This window comes from Diadema antillarum, unplaced genomic scaffold (assembly GCF_040938485.1).
Source record: "Diadema antillarum isolate AM-2024a unplaced genomic scaffold, OU_Dant_1.0 seq00000177_RagTag, whole genome shotgun sequence".
Lineage (NCBI taxonomy): Eukaryota > Metazoa > Echinodermata > Echinoidea > Diadematoida > Diadematidae > Diadema > Diadema antillarum.
The window spans coordinates 1,523,252-1,541,843 of record NW_027271244.1 but is presented as its reverse complement, the minus strand read 5'-3'; the positions used below and the strand labels follow the sequence as shown (position 1 = coordinate 1,541,843).

The 18,592-nt window shown below is 39.6% G+C and overlaps 1 protein-coding gene across 2 annotated transcripts; it reads left to right on the top strand.

Annotated features, from left to right (window-relative positions):
- The first annotated feature begins 6,791 nt into the window (after positions 1-6,791).
- On the top strand, positions 6,792-17,407 carry LOC139728407 (heterogeneous nuclear ribonucleoprotein C-like). 2 transcript variants are annotated; one of them, XM_071639348.1, is made up of 6 exons: positions 6,799-6,879; positions 12,489-12,545; positions 13,150-13,519; positions 14,420-14,495; positions 16,258-16,355; positions 16,849-17,407. In XM_071639348.1, the coding sequence occupies exons 3-6, from the start codon at positions 13,168-13,170 to the stop codon at positions 16,998-17,000; spliced, it is 678 nt and encodes a 225-aa protein (XP_071495449.1). In that variant the 5' UTR covers positions 6,799-6,879; positions 12,489-12,545; positions 13,150-13,167; the 3' UTR covers positions 17,001-17,407. The 2 variants fall into 2 exon arrangements, with proteins under 2 accessions (XP_071495448.1, XP_071495449.1); XM_071639347.1 differs by lacking the exon at positions 12,489-12,545 and having other exon boundaries at positions 6,792-6,879.
- Positions 17,408-18,592: the final 1,185 nt, after the last annotated feature.

The window sequence follows — 18,592 nt, the reverse complement described above, 5'->3', positions numbered from 1 at the left end:
ACAATACTCTTTAAAGATTTGGGTCAGAATATTATTCCTTTGCTTCCTCTGAAAGAGTTAGATTTTGTATTGATAGGAGGGACTAGGGTATATTGTATGTGTGTCTCGTCTGGCTGGGGATTTTGTATTAATACGAGGGAGTTGGGTATATCGTAAGTGTGTTGTCTGGTTTGAGATCTAAGAAGCTATCTGGGTAACCATCACAACAGTTTTGGCACACACCATAGAGGAGTTAAAGATATTGCACTGCCGTTGCCACCATGTGATGTTTACTTCTCTCAGACATTGTGTTAATTTGCATTTACGTTTTCCATAGTTTGTGTGCTCAGTGAGCTGAAGTTGTAAGATCAGCAGTAACTTGGTATAATGTAAATTGGTCAACACTACTGTACCCTCATTCTACCTTGCTGACCTTCCTGATTCAATGTAACGGTAGTACATGTATACGAATCAGTTGTATGATTGTAATTATTTTTAGTAACAACTGATTTGACTGTGAAAAAGTGACCCTTAAATGTTAAGAATGATCGTGTGGCAGGTGGAAGAGAGGATCTGACCGTATGAAATTGAGTAACCTTTATGTGAGAGCAGATGAGACTTTAGGAGGGCTGACATAAAAGTGCTAATAACAGATCATGCATTTCAGGCTTTGGAGAACTGTTCACCTAAATTAGTGAGAAGAGAACTGCTCTCTCATTTGATTTTTTTTTTTTTTTTTTTGGTGTGTGTGTGTGTGTGTGTGTTTAATCATAAAAACAAAATAGCATAATTTGAGCCAAAAGGCCCAAGTCAAAACAGGTACCCTTCATCTCAAAGTAGTGATGGATAAGAACTGTATTTATAGGTATAGGATCCCCATGGTGGTCACACATTTACGTTGTATCAAATGGCCCCACAACATTGCTATCCGGCCATATAGAGTCTGTTCAATGCATCGGGTGCATCATGTCTCTTGAACAGCCATGACCAGTGAAATAACACACAGAGCTTTTAGGTCACATCCAGCTGTTGACTGCAGTAGCTTCCATTAGTTATCAGACTATCATTGATACTCTGCAGTGGATGTACATGGCTTACAGGACAATAATTCACATGGTATCTATGTGTTAGTATGAATGAGTTGTTCTTGGTGTTAAATATTTGAGGATGTAGTGACATTGTACATTAAGTATCTCAAGCGTTCTCCTAACTGTCCTAAGTGTATTAGAGTCTTTTGGTTGTTTAGGACAGGGGAGAAGGGAGATCACTGGTTTATGATACACTGTAACAAGTTGTGATTACAAGGATTTTTGTGCGTTCTAATTCCCATGTACACCTTCAGTTTTGTGTAGAGATGATGTATATTTTCTAATTTAATGCAACAATACTTTTCTGCTTGTTAAAATGTGAAAAAAAAAATGATGAGACTAAATTCATTCAGTAAGGACAGATTGCTCTTTCCTTGTTCCTTGTCATTCTTATTGTCAGTTCCATTCTGTTTGGTTTTGATTTGTTTACTGGTGTACATAAATCCGTCATTGGATCTGCCTGTAGCATATGTGAGGACCCAAATGTGCCTAAAATATTTATTGTTATACCTTTACAAAATGAGCTGTGATGATATTAGCAGCACAATGTGAATCCACATTGCAGAGCATTGTAGGAGTTTGGACTGCCCATTTCATATAAATGCTGTGTTGTATGCCATCTGGCACCGATAAGTCCAGACATTGAACTAATGAGACTTGCACAGCTCAGATGATTCTCATTTCAATGACCAATGTTTTGTTTTGTTCTGTTTTTTGTTCATTCTTTTGTTAGTTTTGTTTTGAGGTGATGTAAATAATGTACTTTAACGAGGAAGATGTGGAAAGCTGAGCCGAGAATTGATAAACGTGCATGTAGAATGTATGTTTGATTCACACGGCTAGGACCAAGTGTATTTAATATGAAAGTCCTTGTCATTTCCCTGTATGATGTTCAGACTATTAGGGATTTATTTCATGATTCCTGTACCCTTATGTCATTGAAAGTAAATGTCAATGATTTTTGTGAATCCTGAATAAAACATTCACATTTGTCAATACCCAAGCAATGATGTTTTACTGTCAGCCAGTAGGGAAACATGTACATTATAGAGCTGTAAGAGCGTATTCTTGGTTGTGAGAGGAGATTTTGTTTTTCCCCTTTGCTTGCATGAATGTGGGTTAATATGAAGCGACTTGAAATATGCTGGTAGCTGGAAAGTGAGAAAAAAAAACTGCGGCTGTTAACTGAAATGTTAGGGAGCTTTAGATTTTAGATGCGCGGATGTTCAAAAGGAAAAAAAAACACATTGTCTGAGCGTGTGCAGAAGCACGCGTCAACTTGACGTGCGCTTCTGCGCACGCTCAGACCATGTTTTTTCCCCTTTGAACGTCCGCGCATCTAAAATCTAAAGCTCCCTATTATAACATGAATATTGGTGCAGGGTGTACTTAGATAGTGATTGGTGATTGGTCATAATGTAATCATGTGACTGATGAAGCAGGGATTGAAGTTGTTATACATGTACATGTATTGCCTGCAGTGATATATGTACGTCAGGTGATATAATTCCAGAATTTGACTGGCTGCTGACAGAACTAGAATGAAATGTGTATTTATGTAGACCACAATTATGATATGATATGTATAACGTATTGCCTGTTTATCATGGTACAAGTTTGTAGTACGCTGTATAACACTTGACTGTCCCCTGGGAGTTATATTTTCCCCTTGAGACAATATTTTCCCTCGATGTTATGATCTTCAGGAAATCGTCTTTTGGGGAAAACACTCCTTTTGGCCTTTCGGGTGCTATATTACACCTTTAAAAAGGCAACATCTGTTTGATGTGAAGTGGTGTACATGAAAACTGGTCAATGATTAGTCATAATGTAATCATGTGACTAATGCAGTGAGGATCTAAGTCATTACAGTAGATCATTCATATTGCAAGCACATTCTACATGCGGTGATGTCATGTTGGCTAACATAAATGTACAGTAATTCCAAAATTTTGCTGGCTGACGACAGGTCGAGAATGAAATGATATGTAAATACATGTACACTACATGCATGTAGACACTGTACCCAGTGATATAGCAAATACTGTACAGTTGTATTGCCTTGTCTGTCGTAATGTAACACTTGACTTCTCACAGGAGTTTATATTTCCCCTCAAGATGATATTTTCCATCAGCGCTGCACCCTTCTGGAAAATATAATCACTAGGAAATATAGAGCCGTGTGGGGATGTAAGGACAAGTACATTGTACATTGTAAATACCAGGTAAACATTTCCAGCCCCACTAGCAGCCAGTGAAATTCTTAACTATGTAAATAGCATTGTACCTGACATCACTGCAGGCAATACAATTGTATAACAATTTTGTTCCTCCTGCATTAGTCACATGATTGCATTATGACCAACTACTGACCAGTATTTTTGTAGACATTTAAATAATGTTATATACTTGATGTGTGTGTGTGTGTGTGTGTGTGTGTGATTGTTTCTGTGATAATAAATGAATATATATGTATATATTTATACATATATATGTATGTATATATAATTATATATATATATGTATATATATATATATATATATATATATATATATATATATATGTAATGTGCATTATATCGTCGTGCGCATGGCAGATTGTCGTTAGCGCGCTTCCCTGCGCCTGGCAGATTGTCGTTACAGTGTGGGAGTGCGCATGGCAGATTGTCGTTAGGGTGTGGGAGTGCGCATAGGGCACGGAAGTTAACAACATTCTGCCATAACGCAATCTGCATGCGACGATATGTGTACTAGCAACATGTTTATATATACATTGTATCTACATGTACATGCTTATGAAATGCAGGTGTATACACAAATACACACACACACACACACACACACATGTACTAGGGGCGGATCCAGGAATTCCGTAAAGGGGGGGGGGGGGGCTTTACTAAATATAAAGGGGGTGTTCACACATTACATATGCATGTATTGGGTAGTAAATCAAAATTTCAAAATTAGATGTCCACCAAGGCTATCATCTTTAAAAATGTGATTATGTACTGTAAAACTACAAATGTTTGCTTGCATTTTACTTGCGAGAGCCAAAATTGACTAATATTTAATGTCACAAACTTTTTTGCATTATACAGTACAGTATATACAATGTAGTACATGTATGGTAAAAATAAAATTCCATCCAGATACATGTATTGCATTGCCAGGTATAGAAACAAAAATCAGATAAGTAGGTCATTAAAAATTGGGGAGAAATTTAGACACATAAAAGAATTCGAAAATGTAAAAGTTAATGACAAATTTGGAACTGTAATCAAGGTGTGAAGAAGCTCAGCAGTTGGTTTGTCAGGGATGCCAAGTTCAAAAGATTTTTATGAGTGAGATTTTCATGACCTGGCATCTCGGCGCGTGAATGTGCGCGCGAGCGAGGGTGTGGGAGGGGTTTTCCCCCTGTGGCTTCGCACAGTAGGGAGCTTTTTCAATTTTTAGCTCTTAATGGTGCGATCAGGTGCATACTTAAGTGGCTATTTTTTACTTGTTTCGGAAGACAAAAGGGAAATTTACCTTCAATTTCAACTATCACTTTAATCTTTTAAGCTATGCTCCTTATAGGCCCAAGTCGCCCGATGAGTGAGAAAATAGGTGCCATGCGTGACATCGTGAGACGGACCCTAAATGCTTAAGTCTCATGCTGAATGCGTGAGACTTGGTAGCTCTGGTTTGTACATGTACACAAAAATTCATAAATTCTTACATTTCTCCCCAACACATTTTTCTTTGGACCCTTTCTTTGTAGAGATAGAGTACAGTTAATAATATTTCTGTGTGTTCTCAGTGGACAAGTTTTCTCTTTGCCCACAGACAATGTATTTGAGGAAAATGAAAATTAGTGAAATTTTGTGAGCCAAAGAGGAGGTGAGCTGCTTGATGCCTAGATCACACAGATTTGCCAATTTGCTTTACTGTGTAAACTTTCATAATTCATAACTTATTTATGTGTCTGCCTTTTACTCTAAATTTTCACTGATCTACTGGCTTTGATATTTTTACTTTCATACAAAGTAACAATACCATTTGAAGAGTTTGTTCGCAAAAACCGATAAGTCCATATTTGTCAAATGGGGATATTTGCGATTAAAGGTCAAGAAAAATAAGGAGAATAAAAAATAATTTTTTTGCTTCTTTTTACCATAACTTCAAAAATGTGCCTTATATGTAATGACCAAGATATCATTTAACAGGTATTATTTTGTACTTTATGACAGAGACCGTACTTCAAAATCTTCAAAAATGGATATTGGTTTTTGCGAACAAACTCTTCGTTTGTATCATGAGGAAATTCTTGATTAGTTGAAAATTAGTCTGAAGAGAAAAGAGTAAGATTTTCTAAGCTCACCAACGACAATCTGGGTACATGTACCACTTCATGAAAATTGTCATCAGTGACAAGTTGGCAATCATGACAATTTCAGTAAAATCCCTGGTTTTGATTCGCTGAGAAACTCCGGTCACTGAGTGCATGTTACTATGGTGATTGTCAGAGACTGATGATTTGTCAGGGCTGACAACAACTCTCATGATCAGATGCCCTGGTCAAAAACATAGAAATAAAGGATGTGAAATTGTGAATTTTTGCTTCATAATTTTCTCTAAAAAATGTAATTCTGCAAAGAAATATTCAGTGTACTCCCATTACGATAAATATGGTTACTAAGAATAAGATTCTTGTACAACAAAGTAAGAATTCAAGTGATTAAATTATCTTCTAATTTATAATACATTTATGTACACATTATTTATCAGCTATAATGAAATTTTGAAATAATGAACGAAAACTGCCAGTCCTGAGGACTTCAAAATAATAATGGGAGTTACCTGCATATAATCTTGTTATAATGTGTGTGTGTATACATATACACTGTATATAAATATATTATACTGAAAAACGAGGAATTTTTGCGTGCATTTTAATTCGCAAATTTCGCGAGCGCCAAAATTCGCGAAATTAAAATGCACGCGAAAGCTTTTGTCTACACTACATGCATTGAATGCCAGTAGCAATTCGCGAAAATTTCATGCCACGAAAAAGGCTGTCGGCTCCAATTCGCGAAAATTTCTTGCCGCGAATATATCATGTTTTACAGTATATATATATATATATATATATATATGTATAGGGCCTACACCCACACACATATATGTAGGGCCTACACCCACACACACACAACACATATCCATAGACATGTATTTATCTATTTATGTGTTTTATCAATATTCAATTCAATTCAATTCTAAATTCAATTTATTTGTGTTTCTGGAAATTTAATTTGTTTGCATGCATACCCGATTACATCGATACATTATACAAAGACAAAGCACACATATACATTAATTGCAATTTGTAACAGATACTTGGACGTTACCGTCACATTACCATCTTCTTACAACAAAACAAAGTGCTCAAGCTATGTTAATCAGTGAATTTGTTCACTTTCACAAGAACAAAACATATATTGTGTGGCATACGATACAACAAGTAGTAACAATCTATCTAAATGATACGTTGTATATATGCATTGTATTATCAAGGAGGTACTACTCGTAGTACATGGCCGTCCGTGTGGGTCGAGTCGAGTCGTAATCGTCGGGAGTCGTTCGACGTTGTACGCAAGCGAGAGATTTCCGAGGCTAGAGGCCGTGCCCATGCGGATGCGGCCGTGCCGATATGCGTAGTATAGACGACGTGACTGGTGCGTAGCGGAGCGGCTGTTGGGTGGTGCATGCGACACACGTTGCGGAGAAGTGCTGTTCCCACCAAAGAGGTGCTCGTGGTGCCATTGAAAAACAGGTAAGTGTTTCCTTAGTCCAGTTTGTATTTGCGAAGGATGTTCTTCCTTTCTATGAGACGGCTATCCAGTGTCTAATGTTTTTCTCCTATCATTCTTCTAGTCTACCTACCACATCTCATCTCATCTGATGTTCGTTGACCCACATGTGTGTGATTGTGTGTGTTACAGTGCAGCAGGGAGTCAAAGCTGCGGTGCACAATATATACATTAGGGGCCTACACTTGGCTGACTTGCAGTGATGGCGATTTTGTACTTTGTGATTATGAATCGTCGGTACAGAATCACGTATCGGGTTATTTTACGAAAATCTGCCATGCTCCTATTGTACAGTGTATTACACAGTATGTAAACTGGTATGTTCCATCCAATTAATACCCATGCCTTGTTGAGCCTGACTCTGAGACTGAGGCTTGCGCTTGGCCTTGGGGGTGACCACTGTCCATGACAGATGAGCTGAGTCTAGGGCACCATGCCAATTTCAGTGAAGGAATGACGGTAACTGACGTTACGCTTACATTTGCCATAGGGTTTACACATACAAAATCATGATTGGAAATAGTGTTGTGATGATATTTTATAATTCTGACCTTTCAGAGTGATATGCCGATATGTTTGACATGGGATCATACCTTGGTTCATCAATTACAAGTTATACGCAAACGAAATGAAACATTTGTCATTAGTCCATTTTCTTTGTGTAGGGCTAGGCTGTGGCTGGAGCTGGAGGGAAGTTTTTACTAATGAAGTGGGGATGTATGGTAGAACAAGCACAAGTAACGTTAGATCTGTCGTACTCCGACTCGATTATCTACCATTTACTCCATTCAATTGTATTTGTACTCCATCCCCAACACTGCAGTCACAAGCCTGTGTGAGTGTGTCATCACCAGCCAGCCACACATTTCAGTCAGGGAAGCCCGCTCATAAGGTGGGCTTCTGCTCATAAAAGGAACCCTCCTTGTCATGCTCAGTCATGCTCATGAGGCCCTTTGGCCTGAGATGCTGATGAGACTCCCTGTTCACTTCTCATCCATCTCACATCTGACACATTGTTTCAAGTCTGCACAGTTAATTTTTGATATATATACACACACACATGTCCATTCTCCAGTGATTAAAAGAAGAAAAAAATCTGTTTCTGCCTTTTGACAAAAAGTGAGTTGTAATCAACCTGTGTGCAGCGACCCTCTGATGCACGGGCGCCATCAGGCTAGGCTCGCTCAAGGCAGGGCTGCTGCTACACTTGACCGAAACTCTTCTGTATCTGGTCGTCGGGGAAATGTTCTGCGGAGACTGCGTCTGGCTTCACGTATCCCCTCCTTATACACGGAGGAGAGCGATAACGTCAACAAAATAAAAGATTCCTCCAGACAGACGGATCTTTCTGTCTACTGCTACACCTATTGGCCTGGACCGACTCAAAGTTTTCTGTGCTTTTTTCTTCGGCTCTCACCTCTCCACGCACGAATCAGCCCCATAAAACTGAAGTCTGACATTTTACAAATATTTGTAAAGATGAAAATAAAATCAGAACTACCCTGATCATGTGGATATATTCCAAATAACTGTAAGTGATGGGGTAGGTTGGTACTTGAATATGTCAGCAAGCTAATCGCTTTCTTTGTGAATTCCTACAATTGGGCGCCTTTTATGCAAGCTTCCAGTAGCAGACAGTGCGTAAGCCATGCAATAATATACAAATGATGCACAGGATAGAGTGCGTTAGTGTAGGCGTAGTGCACTCGAGGGTATTTACAATTGTGAAACATGCACGAGGCGAAGCCGAGTGCATGTTTACACTAACGCCACGAAATAATCCTGTGCATCATTTGTTTTATAAAATGGGTCGAAAATTCGAAAACTAACATCATTTTTCAGCGTTTTTCACGTACCTTTGTGGGTCAAGACGTCCGAAGATGTTCGTCCCAAACTTTTACGCACGTCGCACTCGCGGAAGTCCCGCACATACAGTATAAGTATAATGGGGGGTTGGGTTTCCGGACACCCGCATGAAAACTTACTTATTTTACATAGAATATGCACCCTTTACCTTAAAGACTTGATATAGACTCCTCATATAGGCCTACTAGACAACATACTCTGAAAACGGCGTGAGAATTAACCTGCTAAATCGTTGGATTTGCTCTTCAAAGTGACTCCATTACGCGTCCGGTCCCATAACGCTTGGTCTACTGTACTGTACAAAGTGTACGTATAGTACAGTATACGTACGTACCCCACATATGTTATGCACAAGGGAAGACAGGCCGGCCGGCCGGCAGCCCGAACTAGAAGTTGTTTACAGGATTGACAGCGCGTACGCGTATGCATGCAATTCATCAAAGGAGCCGCCGCGCGCACAGACGATCGGCAATCTACCATAGGATTACAGGCAGTGCAGTTGTACTGAAGTAGAGGAAGGAGGTGTGTTTCATTTCAGCGCTTCCTATTGGCTACATTCTTGAACCCATTTTATAAATTGCTATGTACAGAAGTCTCCTCCCGTGCATGTGTGGACAAGCTCACTCTGAAAATCCCACAGCTTGCATTGCTTTTATGATAAGTTTGCTGACAAATTTGACTATCCACCTACTTGTGTCAGTATGGAATATTTATTTTAGTAATTTTGAATGTATGCACAAGATCAGGTTAGTTCTGATTTTGTTTCTTTTTACGAAAATTTGTGAAATTATGTCAGTCTTCAGTTTCATTGAGCATAACATTTTTATGCACAGAGAGGTGAGAGCCACAGAAAAAAGCACCAAAACTTTTGAGTCGGATCTGGCCTATGGGTCTGTGGCAGCCCTGCATTGAGCGAACCTGCTTCAGTGGGTTGCTGCACATGGTTGATTGAAACTCTATTTTTGTGAAAAAGTGCAGATAAAATTTTTCTTCTTCCTTTCATCATGGAGAGTGGAAATGTGTATCAACATTAAACAAAACAAAAAATCACTGTGCGAGCTTGTGACAATTTATATATGTCAGATGTGAGATGGATGGGAAGTGAAGAGGGGACCTCATGAGCATCTCGAGTCTAGGGCCTCATGAGGAGGAGAGATCCTAATGAACCGGAGGCCCCCCCCCCCCCCCCCCCCCCCATACAGGTTTCCCGGACTGATTTGTGGTTGTATCCATGGACCATACTCGCCCAAGTGGTAGTATTGTGAGACAGAAAATTGGTCTGTGCAGAGGAGTTTGATAAGAGTTTTTTATTTTCATGTGACGGTTTTCAAAAAAACAAAATCACAACAACAGCTAGAGAAACCTCCCATGTCATCTATACACTCCAAGGGGAGATTTAACCACTGTACTGTCCCTATGTCATAAATGAACATCCTAGAATGATAAATTCAAACTTTTTAAAGCAACATACATGTATATGATAAATACAGTGAACTCACCAGCTTTTCGAAATATCAGAGAATTGGATGGTATTTTTGTAGAAATAGACACAGCTACCAGCTCATTGACACATAAATAGCATGCTGATAACTGATCATCGGGACATCGGCAACTGCTGCCATTCAAGCTAATTACAGTCTGACCTTTCCTATCTAGCCTTCCTCCATCTGGATCTCTCTATTATCCTTAAATGCAATCTCAGGCATGATTTTTTTTTTTCTTCAATGTTATAATTACTGGAAAAAAGGTCGGATTTCAAACTTATACAACATGCCTGTGCAAACTCACATGAATTATTCTCAACATAATTGATTTATATTCACCTCTAATTTTCATCTAAATAACATGCATTCAGACATTCACTACCCCCAGATCACTGCAAAAACATTTACAACAAACATTTCATTGAATCAGGGCATAGTACAGGCGATCGTTTTTCGGCAGCTGTGTATATTATACATCAAGTTTCTCATACCTGGCCAAATCTTTTATCTGGATTAGCGCTGACATGTCTGGATAGGAGAGATCGGATTGTACATAGATTGGTTTTCATGGGCAAAGCATCCCCCTTCAGTATTGGGTACGAGAGCCTTCAGTCTGCATCTGTTTTAGGAGAGGGATTCCACAGAACATAAATTATACCAGTCAAACCTGTCTATAGCGGCCACCCAAGGGAAACAAAAAGAGTGGCCGTTATAGACAGGTGGCCACTATAGACAGGTTATCCAACCTTTTTTGCATTGCCTACATGCACATGTTTCATTGATGTATACTTCTATTGTAAGTAAGCCTACTCACATGTAGGCCTACATGTATGTGTATACGTATGCACACGTGTGTTTCATCCATTGAACAATGCCGGTGCTTATGAAATTGTTGCACAGTATAGCATTATTATGTACAGTCGTGAAGAAAGCTTAACACTAGTGCATTATTATGACTGAATGAGTGATGAATGCAACGGTGGCAATCACTGAACGTTGCCCATGAATGACTAGCACGGCTAAGCAGAAAAACATGCTGAATTATCAGCTCGGCTCAGGCTCCATCAGGTCTGTGGCCGCTATAGACAGGTTGAAATCTACCGTGGGAAACAAAATTTGTGGCTGCTGGCCGCGTCAACAGGTGGCCGCTATACACAGGGTCTTTTACACGACTTTTCTCTCGGGGGGATTTTTCAGTGACTGCTATAGACAGGTGGCCGCTATAGAGAGGTGGCCGCTAAGGCAGGTTTGACTGTATCTGCAAAAATACAGAATAATCTTTTTTAGGATACAGCCACTACATGTGACTAGACCGAGACTGCATTTCTGCCAGTGTGTCATCGAGGAGGTCAGTAGCTACACAGTGTGAATAAGCTCACTGGAAAACACTAGGCAGACTTCACAACAAAACAGCATGTTGACACATTTACTAATATACTTCTCATCATGTTGGAGTGTAGTTTGAAACAGCGAACAAAACTGTCAAAGTAATGTTTTATGCAGCAATAGGCGCAACCTGCAACAAAGAACATGTAGATTCCCATTATCACAAGAACAGTATGTTGCTCAGTGCACTCGGGTCAGAATAATTTGCAAGCATGAATACAGTGCAGACTCTGCAGTGGTCAATGATCATGTTGAAATCTAGTCCTTCATGGATCCCAGGATTTCTAACATTAGGCAGGCCAGTCAGCGGATGCAATCTATTTCAGGAAGGGAGAGAATATCTTGTTCAATAACATATATATCCAAAAGAATAGGTATAATTCAAAAGTGACAACACATCTGAAACAGTCACTATGTTTGTGGTTGAAATCAAAGTTGCCATTGCATTTTATCAGCAGGGCATTGCAAATGCAAAATTTTGCTCACCTGCCTGTACATTCTGTATGCTCCCTCGGGCAAGGGCCCTTTATAATTTTAACAGGCAGCTGTCATTTCAGCTTTAGTTTTAATTGAATTTGAGTTTTGAGCACCTGTACGAATTGTTGCATGTACATTCATTGATGGTGTTGACTTTATTTGAGAGAGTAAATCGGAGAAAAAAGCTCTATGCACCCAAGCACACTATTTGGATTAATTATCCTAACATTGGTGATTGATCTGTAGCTTTTATGACATTCATTCTGAATCAAAGTTGTGATCATGGAGTTCATTTTCATATTGCATCATTTTTTGTTTATTACTGTTTTATTTTTACATTTTTTATTATTTTATTTCAGATATTATATTCCGAAGGAAGGGCTCCTCATATTTTTTTTCTTTTATTTTATGTTGTGGTAAGTAAGCATGCATCCCTTACAATTTATTCACCCTTTGTGCAGAAAATATTTTGCAACATTTCAGAATTACGTCATTACAGTATGGATGGAACATTATGTGAAGCAGTAGCGGATCCAGAGGGGGCGCATGCGCCCCTCTCTTTATGTTTTGTTAAAACAAGAGATATAAAAAAAAAAACATGGGGGGAGGGCTCTTACACCCCCTTGTGATTTTTTAAAGGTGCCTCCCCTTTACAGAAATCCTGGATCTGCCCCTGTGAAGGGTTAATGATCCGTACAATTGTTATGTCCACTGGCAGATGAAAAACCTTATATTTCATTGTTTTGTTTTCTTGTGTGTTGAACTATTTTAGAGTAATTAATATGTGCTTGCAGTTCTCACCAACTTCTCAAGCCTGGAAATGTATTGAATACATGTATTGAAACATGGTTGGTATGTAAATAGCTCACTCTTCCCTCCCCAAAAAGATCGAAATGTTCTGAATCAGAATGATGCTTTACTGCACTGACGGTCACCTGCAGTATAATAAGGATGTGAACAAGGATGTGAACCATGTACATATAATTTAGCTGCAATGATTTCTCTCAACTGTCCCCAAAGCACCATTCCTCCTGAAGGATGAACAGAGCTCCATTTGGTGGTCCACGACCAGTCAACAATTTTATGGGCGGTGGAGGCGGAATGGGAGGGCCACCACACAACAATCCATCCAGCCACCTGTCCATAGGCACCAGCACCAACAGCCAAGACCCCGCAGCCAAAGCCTCGAGGGTCTTCATAGGAAACCTGAACCCGCTTCACGCAGATCGGCAGCAAATCTTCGAGATATTCCGGGAGTATGGCACCATTACAGGAATCTCCCTCCACAAGGGCTACGGCTTCGTCCAGTTCACATCGGAGCTGGAGGCCAGAGCTGCTGTGGAGGCGGAACATGGCAGGAGGCTAGGAGTGCACAACCCTCAGCACTTAGGTAAGCCAGTGCAGTGGCAAATGTTCTCCACAGTAATTTGCATTTGGATATTAGCTTAAAAACATTCAGAACACAGGGCCCCTGTTGTTGTAAACGGTCCACATTGTCCTGGTCTACCTTGCTTGGGATTTCCATTAAGCTTTTGCCTTCAGAGAGAGTCTGTTGTGAGAATATTGTGAGGAAATATTGTCATTTGGGTGGTAGAAGGCTTCCCCCACCCTCCCCATTTTTTATTTCTATTTATTTTGTTAAAAAAAAAATAAAAGGGGGGGGGGGGCACGCCTGATGCACCCCCACCTGGATCCGCCACAGGATGTCGTGGCCTGAAAAAGGCCTACCCACTCCCGACATTTCAACAAGCATGTTCTCGCTAAAAACTTTCATGGGCTGGGGATGATGAATAATTAAATGACTGAGCTTCAACCAACCTTGAATTGTAGAGGGCAAGCTTTTGTCCTCTCCTGAGGACTTTCTCAAGCCTTATGCAGTGGAGCTATACCCTTTCGCCAATCTATGGTCCAGTGATTACCAAAGACAGGCAACGGCAGCAAGACAACACTCCACTGCATAAGGCTTGAGAAAGTCCTCAGGAGAGGACGAAAGCTTGCCCTCTACAATTCAAGGTTGGTTGAAGCTCAGTCATTTAATTATGTTCTCGCTGTTTTCAAGAGAAAGAGTAGGACTCTGAAGAACACTACTTTGACTGCTGGTGAGGCCACTTTAGGTAGGGAAAACATAATGTTTGACTAAAGGAATGCATGAATTGATAAATAAACAAAGAAATGAATGAATGAAAGTTTGTGGATAGAAGGAGGCCTACGATTCACCATAGTCATGATACTGCTGTGGATCAAGTAGTAATTATTCATGGAAACTGCACGCTTCTGTCTGCTTTTCCAGATCTCCGTGTTGCCAGTGAACCCGACGAGAGCAGACCTGTAGGATTCAAACGAGCGTTTGGAGAGTTTGCAAATTAGTGAGTTGTCATTTCTTATGCTTCTAGGTGATGTGATTTTGATTAATTGCATTCATATACCGTTACAGGAAAGTTGTGATGAATGAATAATCCTTCAAAACGAGTGTAATCCTTGGAAACATTAGCTTTCATCATGAAGCAGTAGAAAAAAAAAACAATAACACTACAATATGTTCCCCATTTATGGAGAAGACAAGCAGTTCTATAGTTAACGTTTTTAAGATGTGTTAGGATGTGTGAAGTGTAGTGTTTTTAAGATGTGTTAGGATGTGTAGTGCTTTTCCTATCAACTGAATGATAAGCAAGCAAAGGAAAATCTTGAGCAATATTGTCCTAAATTTCCAAATCTGTGTTTGCAGCATTTAGAATGTGTGGTGCCATGATCTAATCATTTGCTTTGTTTAACTGGTCCACTGTCAATGGCATTTTGTGGTTATATATTTGTAATGCACTATCTACCACACAGACAATTGGGAAGGGTTCTCGTGAAACTATTTATATATGAAGGATGGCAATGTACAGCAGCATCGTATTCAGTGAGGTTAACTTTCAGTTTCAGTCAAAAATAAATTTCTGTAACATGAGATACACTTGCAAGGCAGGATGGTCATGATTGAATTATTCCAGGGTATTCGTGAATATTCTTAACCCTAACTAGGCCGGGCTATTTAGGTAGTTGATAGAGCCGGGGCCGTCGACCGCGCGATCGCGACGAAAATTGGCACACACATTGCCTATGATGTAATCTAAAATACCATGGAGTTATTTTTTCAAAAAAAAATCATCATTTATGCTAAATTATGCTAATTTATGCATGATGATGCATAAAATCAGACTATTTGGTATAAATCACAAAATAAAGCTCAAAACAGGCACATTTTTTGTGTAAATATTCTTTTCAGTGTCCTTAGCAAATGTAATGAAAAAAATTGTGATATCAGAAAAAATTCTTAAGTATTTTATTGTTTTTTGGAATTTCTTATGTATTTCTTTGTTTTTTCGACTTTACATTTTTCATTGTTTTTTCGATGAAATTTGTCCGCGACATCGCTCCGAACAAGAAAATATGTTATTCATTGATTTTAATCAATAAAACACCAAAATAATCATGCTTTTATGAAATTTGCCTGTAAGCACAGTTTGCATTGAAATTTACACGAATTAACGTTTTTGAGCAATTTTTGGTCTGACATGCATGTACATATTTATGCGTAACTTCGGAACCGCGTGCCTGGCGTCGCAAATTTGGTGTCAAAAGATGCGGGAGACTCGAAAGAAAAAAGTCATGAAACGTCGCGGCGATAGCTTTTTGCGATTGCGATACGTCACGCGGAACGTCGAGGGGGGGCCTCTGAGGCCCCTCCCCCCGGCCTAGTTAGGGTTAAACCTGGAACTACCAGTAGTACACATGAAATAGGAGAGAGAAAAAATGTTAGTCCAGATCTGAAAGTCTTTTATCAACGGCAGTGTTTTTCAGTGAACAGTCATTGAATTTTCTATCATGTAGGTAACTATGCTGAATGTTTTTCCTCAGTGACTTTCAGGACATATTTGTTTCAGTGAAGAACAGCAGATTGTATCCAATCGAAAAGATTGGATTTCATTCTATGATTGTCATTTACTGTCTGTCACTTCCACTGGTAATGCCCAACCTGTCAAAGGAGATACTGAGCAGAGGTCAGTCAGTGACAATATGCTTACAAATCATGTTTGATTGGATGAGGACATAAAACCTTCTTGCTCTGAACTATGACCTTCACAGTGAGTTCTATGATCCAGCACTACTGCCTGCACAGCCTTCTGCAGCCAAGAGGAGGAGATTTCATGATGCTTCCATGGATGATGAGAGGAGTGGAGATGGTGAGTACCTGCCCCCTTTTAATGAATTGGGAGTGGTAGATGTAGTGACCAGAGAACATGGTATAGAATGATACCACCCAGGGTGCTGCAAGTCGGCAGTTTTCTTTTGTTATGTCTAAATTTAGTTATGACCAAGCAAGTAAATAATAAAATTACTTTGAGTGGATAATGTTGCTGCCTGAATGTTTGCTTCGTTGTGATTGAAATTTCATATTAGCCATGGTGGTTGTAACAGGAGTGCACTGTACTGAACAAGCTGACTTCACATAAGCGAGGGGAAACCTATTTTAGGCAGGTCCTTTGAAATGAGAAAGTTTCTGTATATCAGGTATATATGTTGCTATATCAGTAGCAAAAACAGAAGGAATTTGTTTTATAGGGATCAAGGATAAGAAGTATTTTGCCACATGTGTTTGTGTCTTTGTAAAGAAGTTTTTGCTGTGTGAGTAATCAACATATCTGAATATCTTGTTTTTCCTACCACCCCTAAAAGAACCCCCTGCATGGATCTGTGCCATGTGTAAGCACGTGGAGGTGTCACCCTGGGAACTCATGAAACATGCTGCCGCCGTCCACCAGGTGCTCATTTATGACCTCAAGGCAGGTGGGGGGAGCAAGGCCCCCAGCGGCAATGGCACCATGTAAGGCCTGCCAAAAGGGGCGGTAGGGTGCCTGCAGTCGCAGCTCCTCTGCCAGTTTCTGTACGTTGAGGGGGTGGAGACCGTCGTTGAGGGGACACGTGAGTCGGTTTAGAAGTAGCAGATGGAGGTTTAGTTTCGTAACAGATTTGTGCCAAGTGAATTGGTGCTTGTACACAAGTGTTGTACTCCTTTAACAAATTTTGGAATAGGACGCTATTGGAGGGTGATGATGGATTGCTTGGAAAGGGAAAGTACAAGCAGGATCCATTCTGACTATTTCGCATTTTGGTATCATCTCAACCATTTTACTTTTATTTTTCTTAGGTTTTTTGCCTTGGGACAAGAAATTTTGCTATGATTTCTTGCATGTAAAAATGGCCTGTGTTTTTTTTTCCTCTCTCTCTCTCTCTCTCTCTCTCTCTCCCTCTCTTTCTTTTTTTCTTTTTTTTTTTTGGTGCATCAGGTCCCAAAGTAGGCGGGGTGGGATGTAATGGGGTGGGGAGGGGGAGGTATTTATAGTGGGTGATTTCTTCGCGCTGCCATTTCAAAGTTTGTTTTTTTTTTTTGGTGCACTGAAATCTCCAAATGCCCCAGCATGTGTATTACTGATCATGACTTGGACTATCCAGCAGCATGTTTTGCAAATTCTTTGCTCCAGAAATAACGCCCGTCACACTGTTTAGTGTAGGTTTTTTGGTCACACAAATCAGATCTCACATGCTGCACTTTTCGGTCCGATGTTCTCATTAGGTGCAGGTAAGGGTCGATTTGATTCAACAATGTAGCTGATTTGGCGAAGTTCTTCAAAGAAAAATGAGGACGATAGCAATCAGAAGACTGCAAGTGATGGTTGAGTAAGAAAAAGCAAAACTTAGCATAGACTTGGGATTAAGGTCACTGTTGTTCTTGCTTTTAGGGAAGGCAGTGCACTAGTGGCACCATCTCACATATTGATTCACTGTTAACACATTCTTCGACTGAAAATTCACCAGATGTCATTCGAAGGTCATACATGTAAAGATAAGATATTTCACGCTTTCTCACAGATTTCAGAACTAATCAATGCTTACCCTTTATTTATTTTTTTTCAATTGTGAGCATTTGTCGTAACAAACTTAGTGCAGTAGTTTACATGTAACTCCTCAAGAGACAGATTCTTACAAAGGTAACAGATGTGCAGTAAACAGAAATGAATCAAAAAGTAACAAAAATAAAAACAATGTGTTCATTTGATGTAAGTCATGAAGAGTAGTGTACATGCTTGAAACAGTTGAGAAAATTAACAGCAAGTATTGTAGGGCAAAGTCTGAGATAAAGAATGGTGTGCAGGTGTGTTGCATTCTTCAGGACTCGATATGTCCTAGATAATCTTCAATTTGCATTGTTTGACCAAAGAAACCATTTTGCAAAGATCTTTTGATCAATTGAAGCTGTCATGACAAAATATATTTGTAGGATGATGTTTTCCACATTCCGATGGTACTTTGTCTGCGTAAACCATGTACAGCTAGGCGAAACAATGACATAAAATACTCTGTCAAGCAAACATATGAAAGGAAGATACAATTTAATGCAACGCTTTGCTGCTAAGAAAGT

Excerpts from the sequence above, each read along its gene's own strand:
- LOC139728407 (XM_071639347.1), top strand. The coding sequence starts at position 13,168 with ATGAACAGAGCTCCATTTGGTGGTCCACGACCAGTCAACAATTTTATG. Across the intron at positions 13,520-14,419 it reads GCACAACCCTCAGCACTTAG|ATCTCCGTGTTGCCAGTGAA; the intron begins GTAAGCCAGTGC and ends CTGCTTTTCCAG. Across the intron at positions 16,356-16,848 it reads TGATGAGAGGAGTGGAGATG|AACCCCCTGCATGGATCTGT; the intron begins GTGAGTACCTGC and ends CACCCCTAAAAG.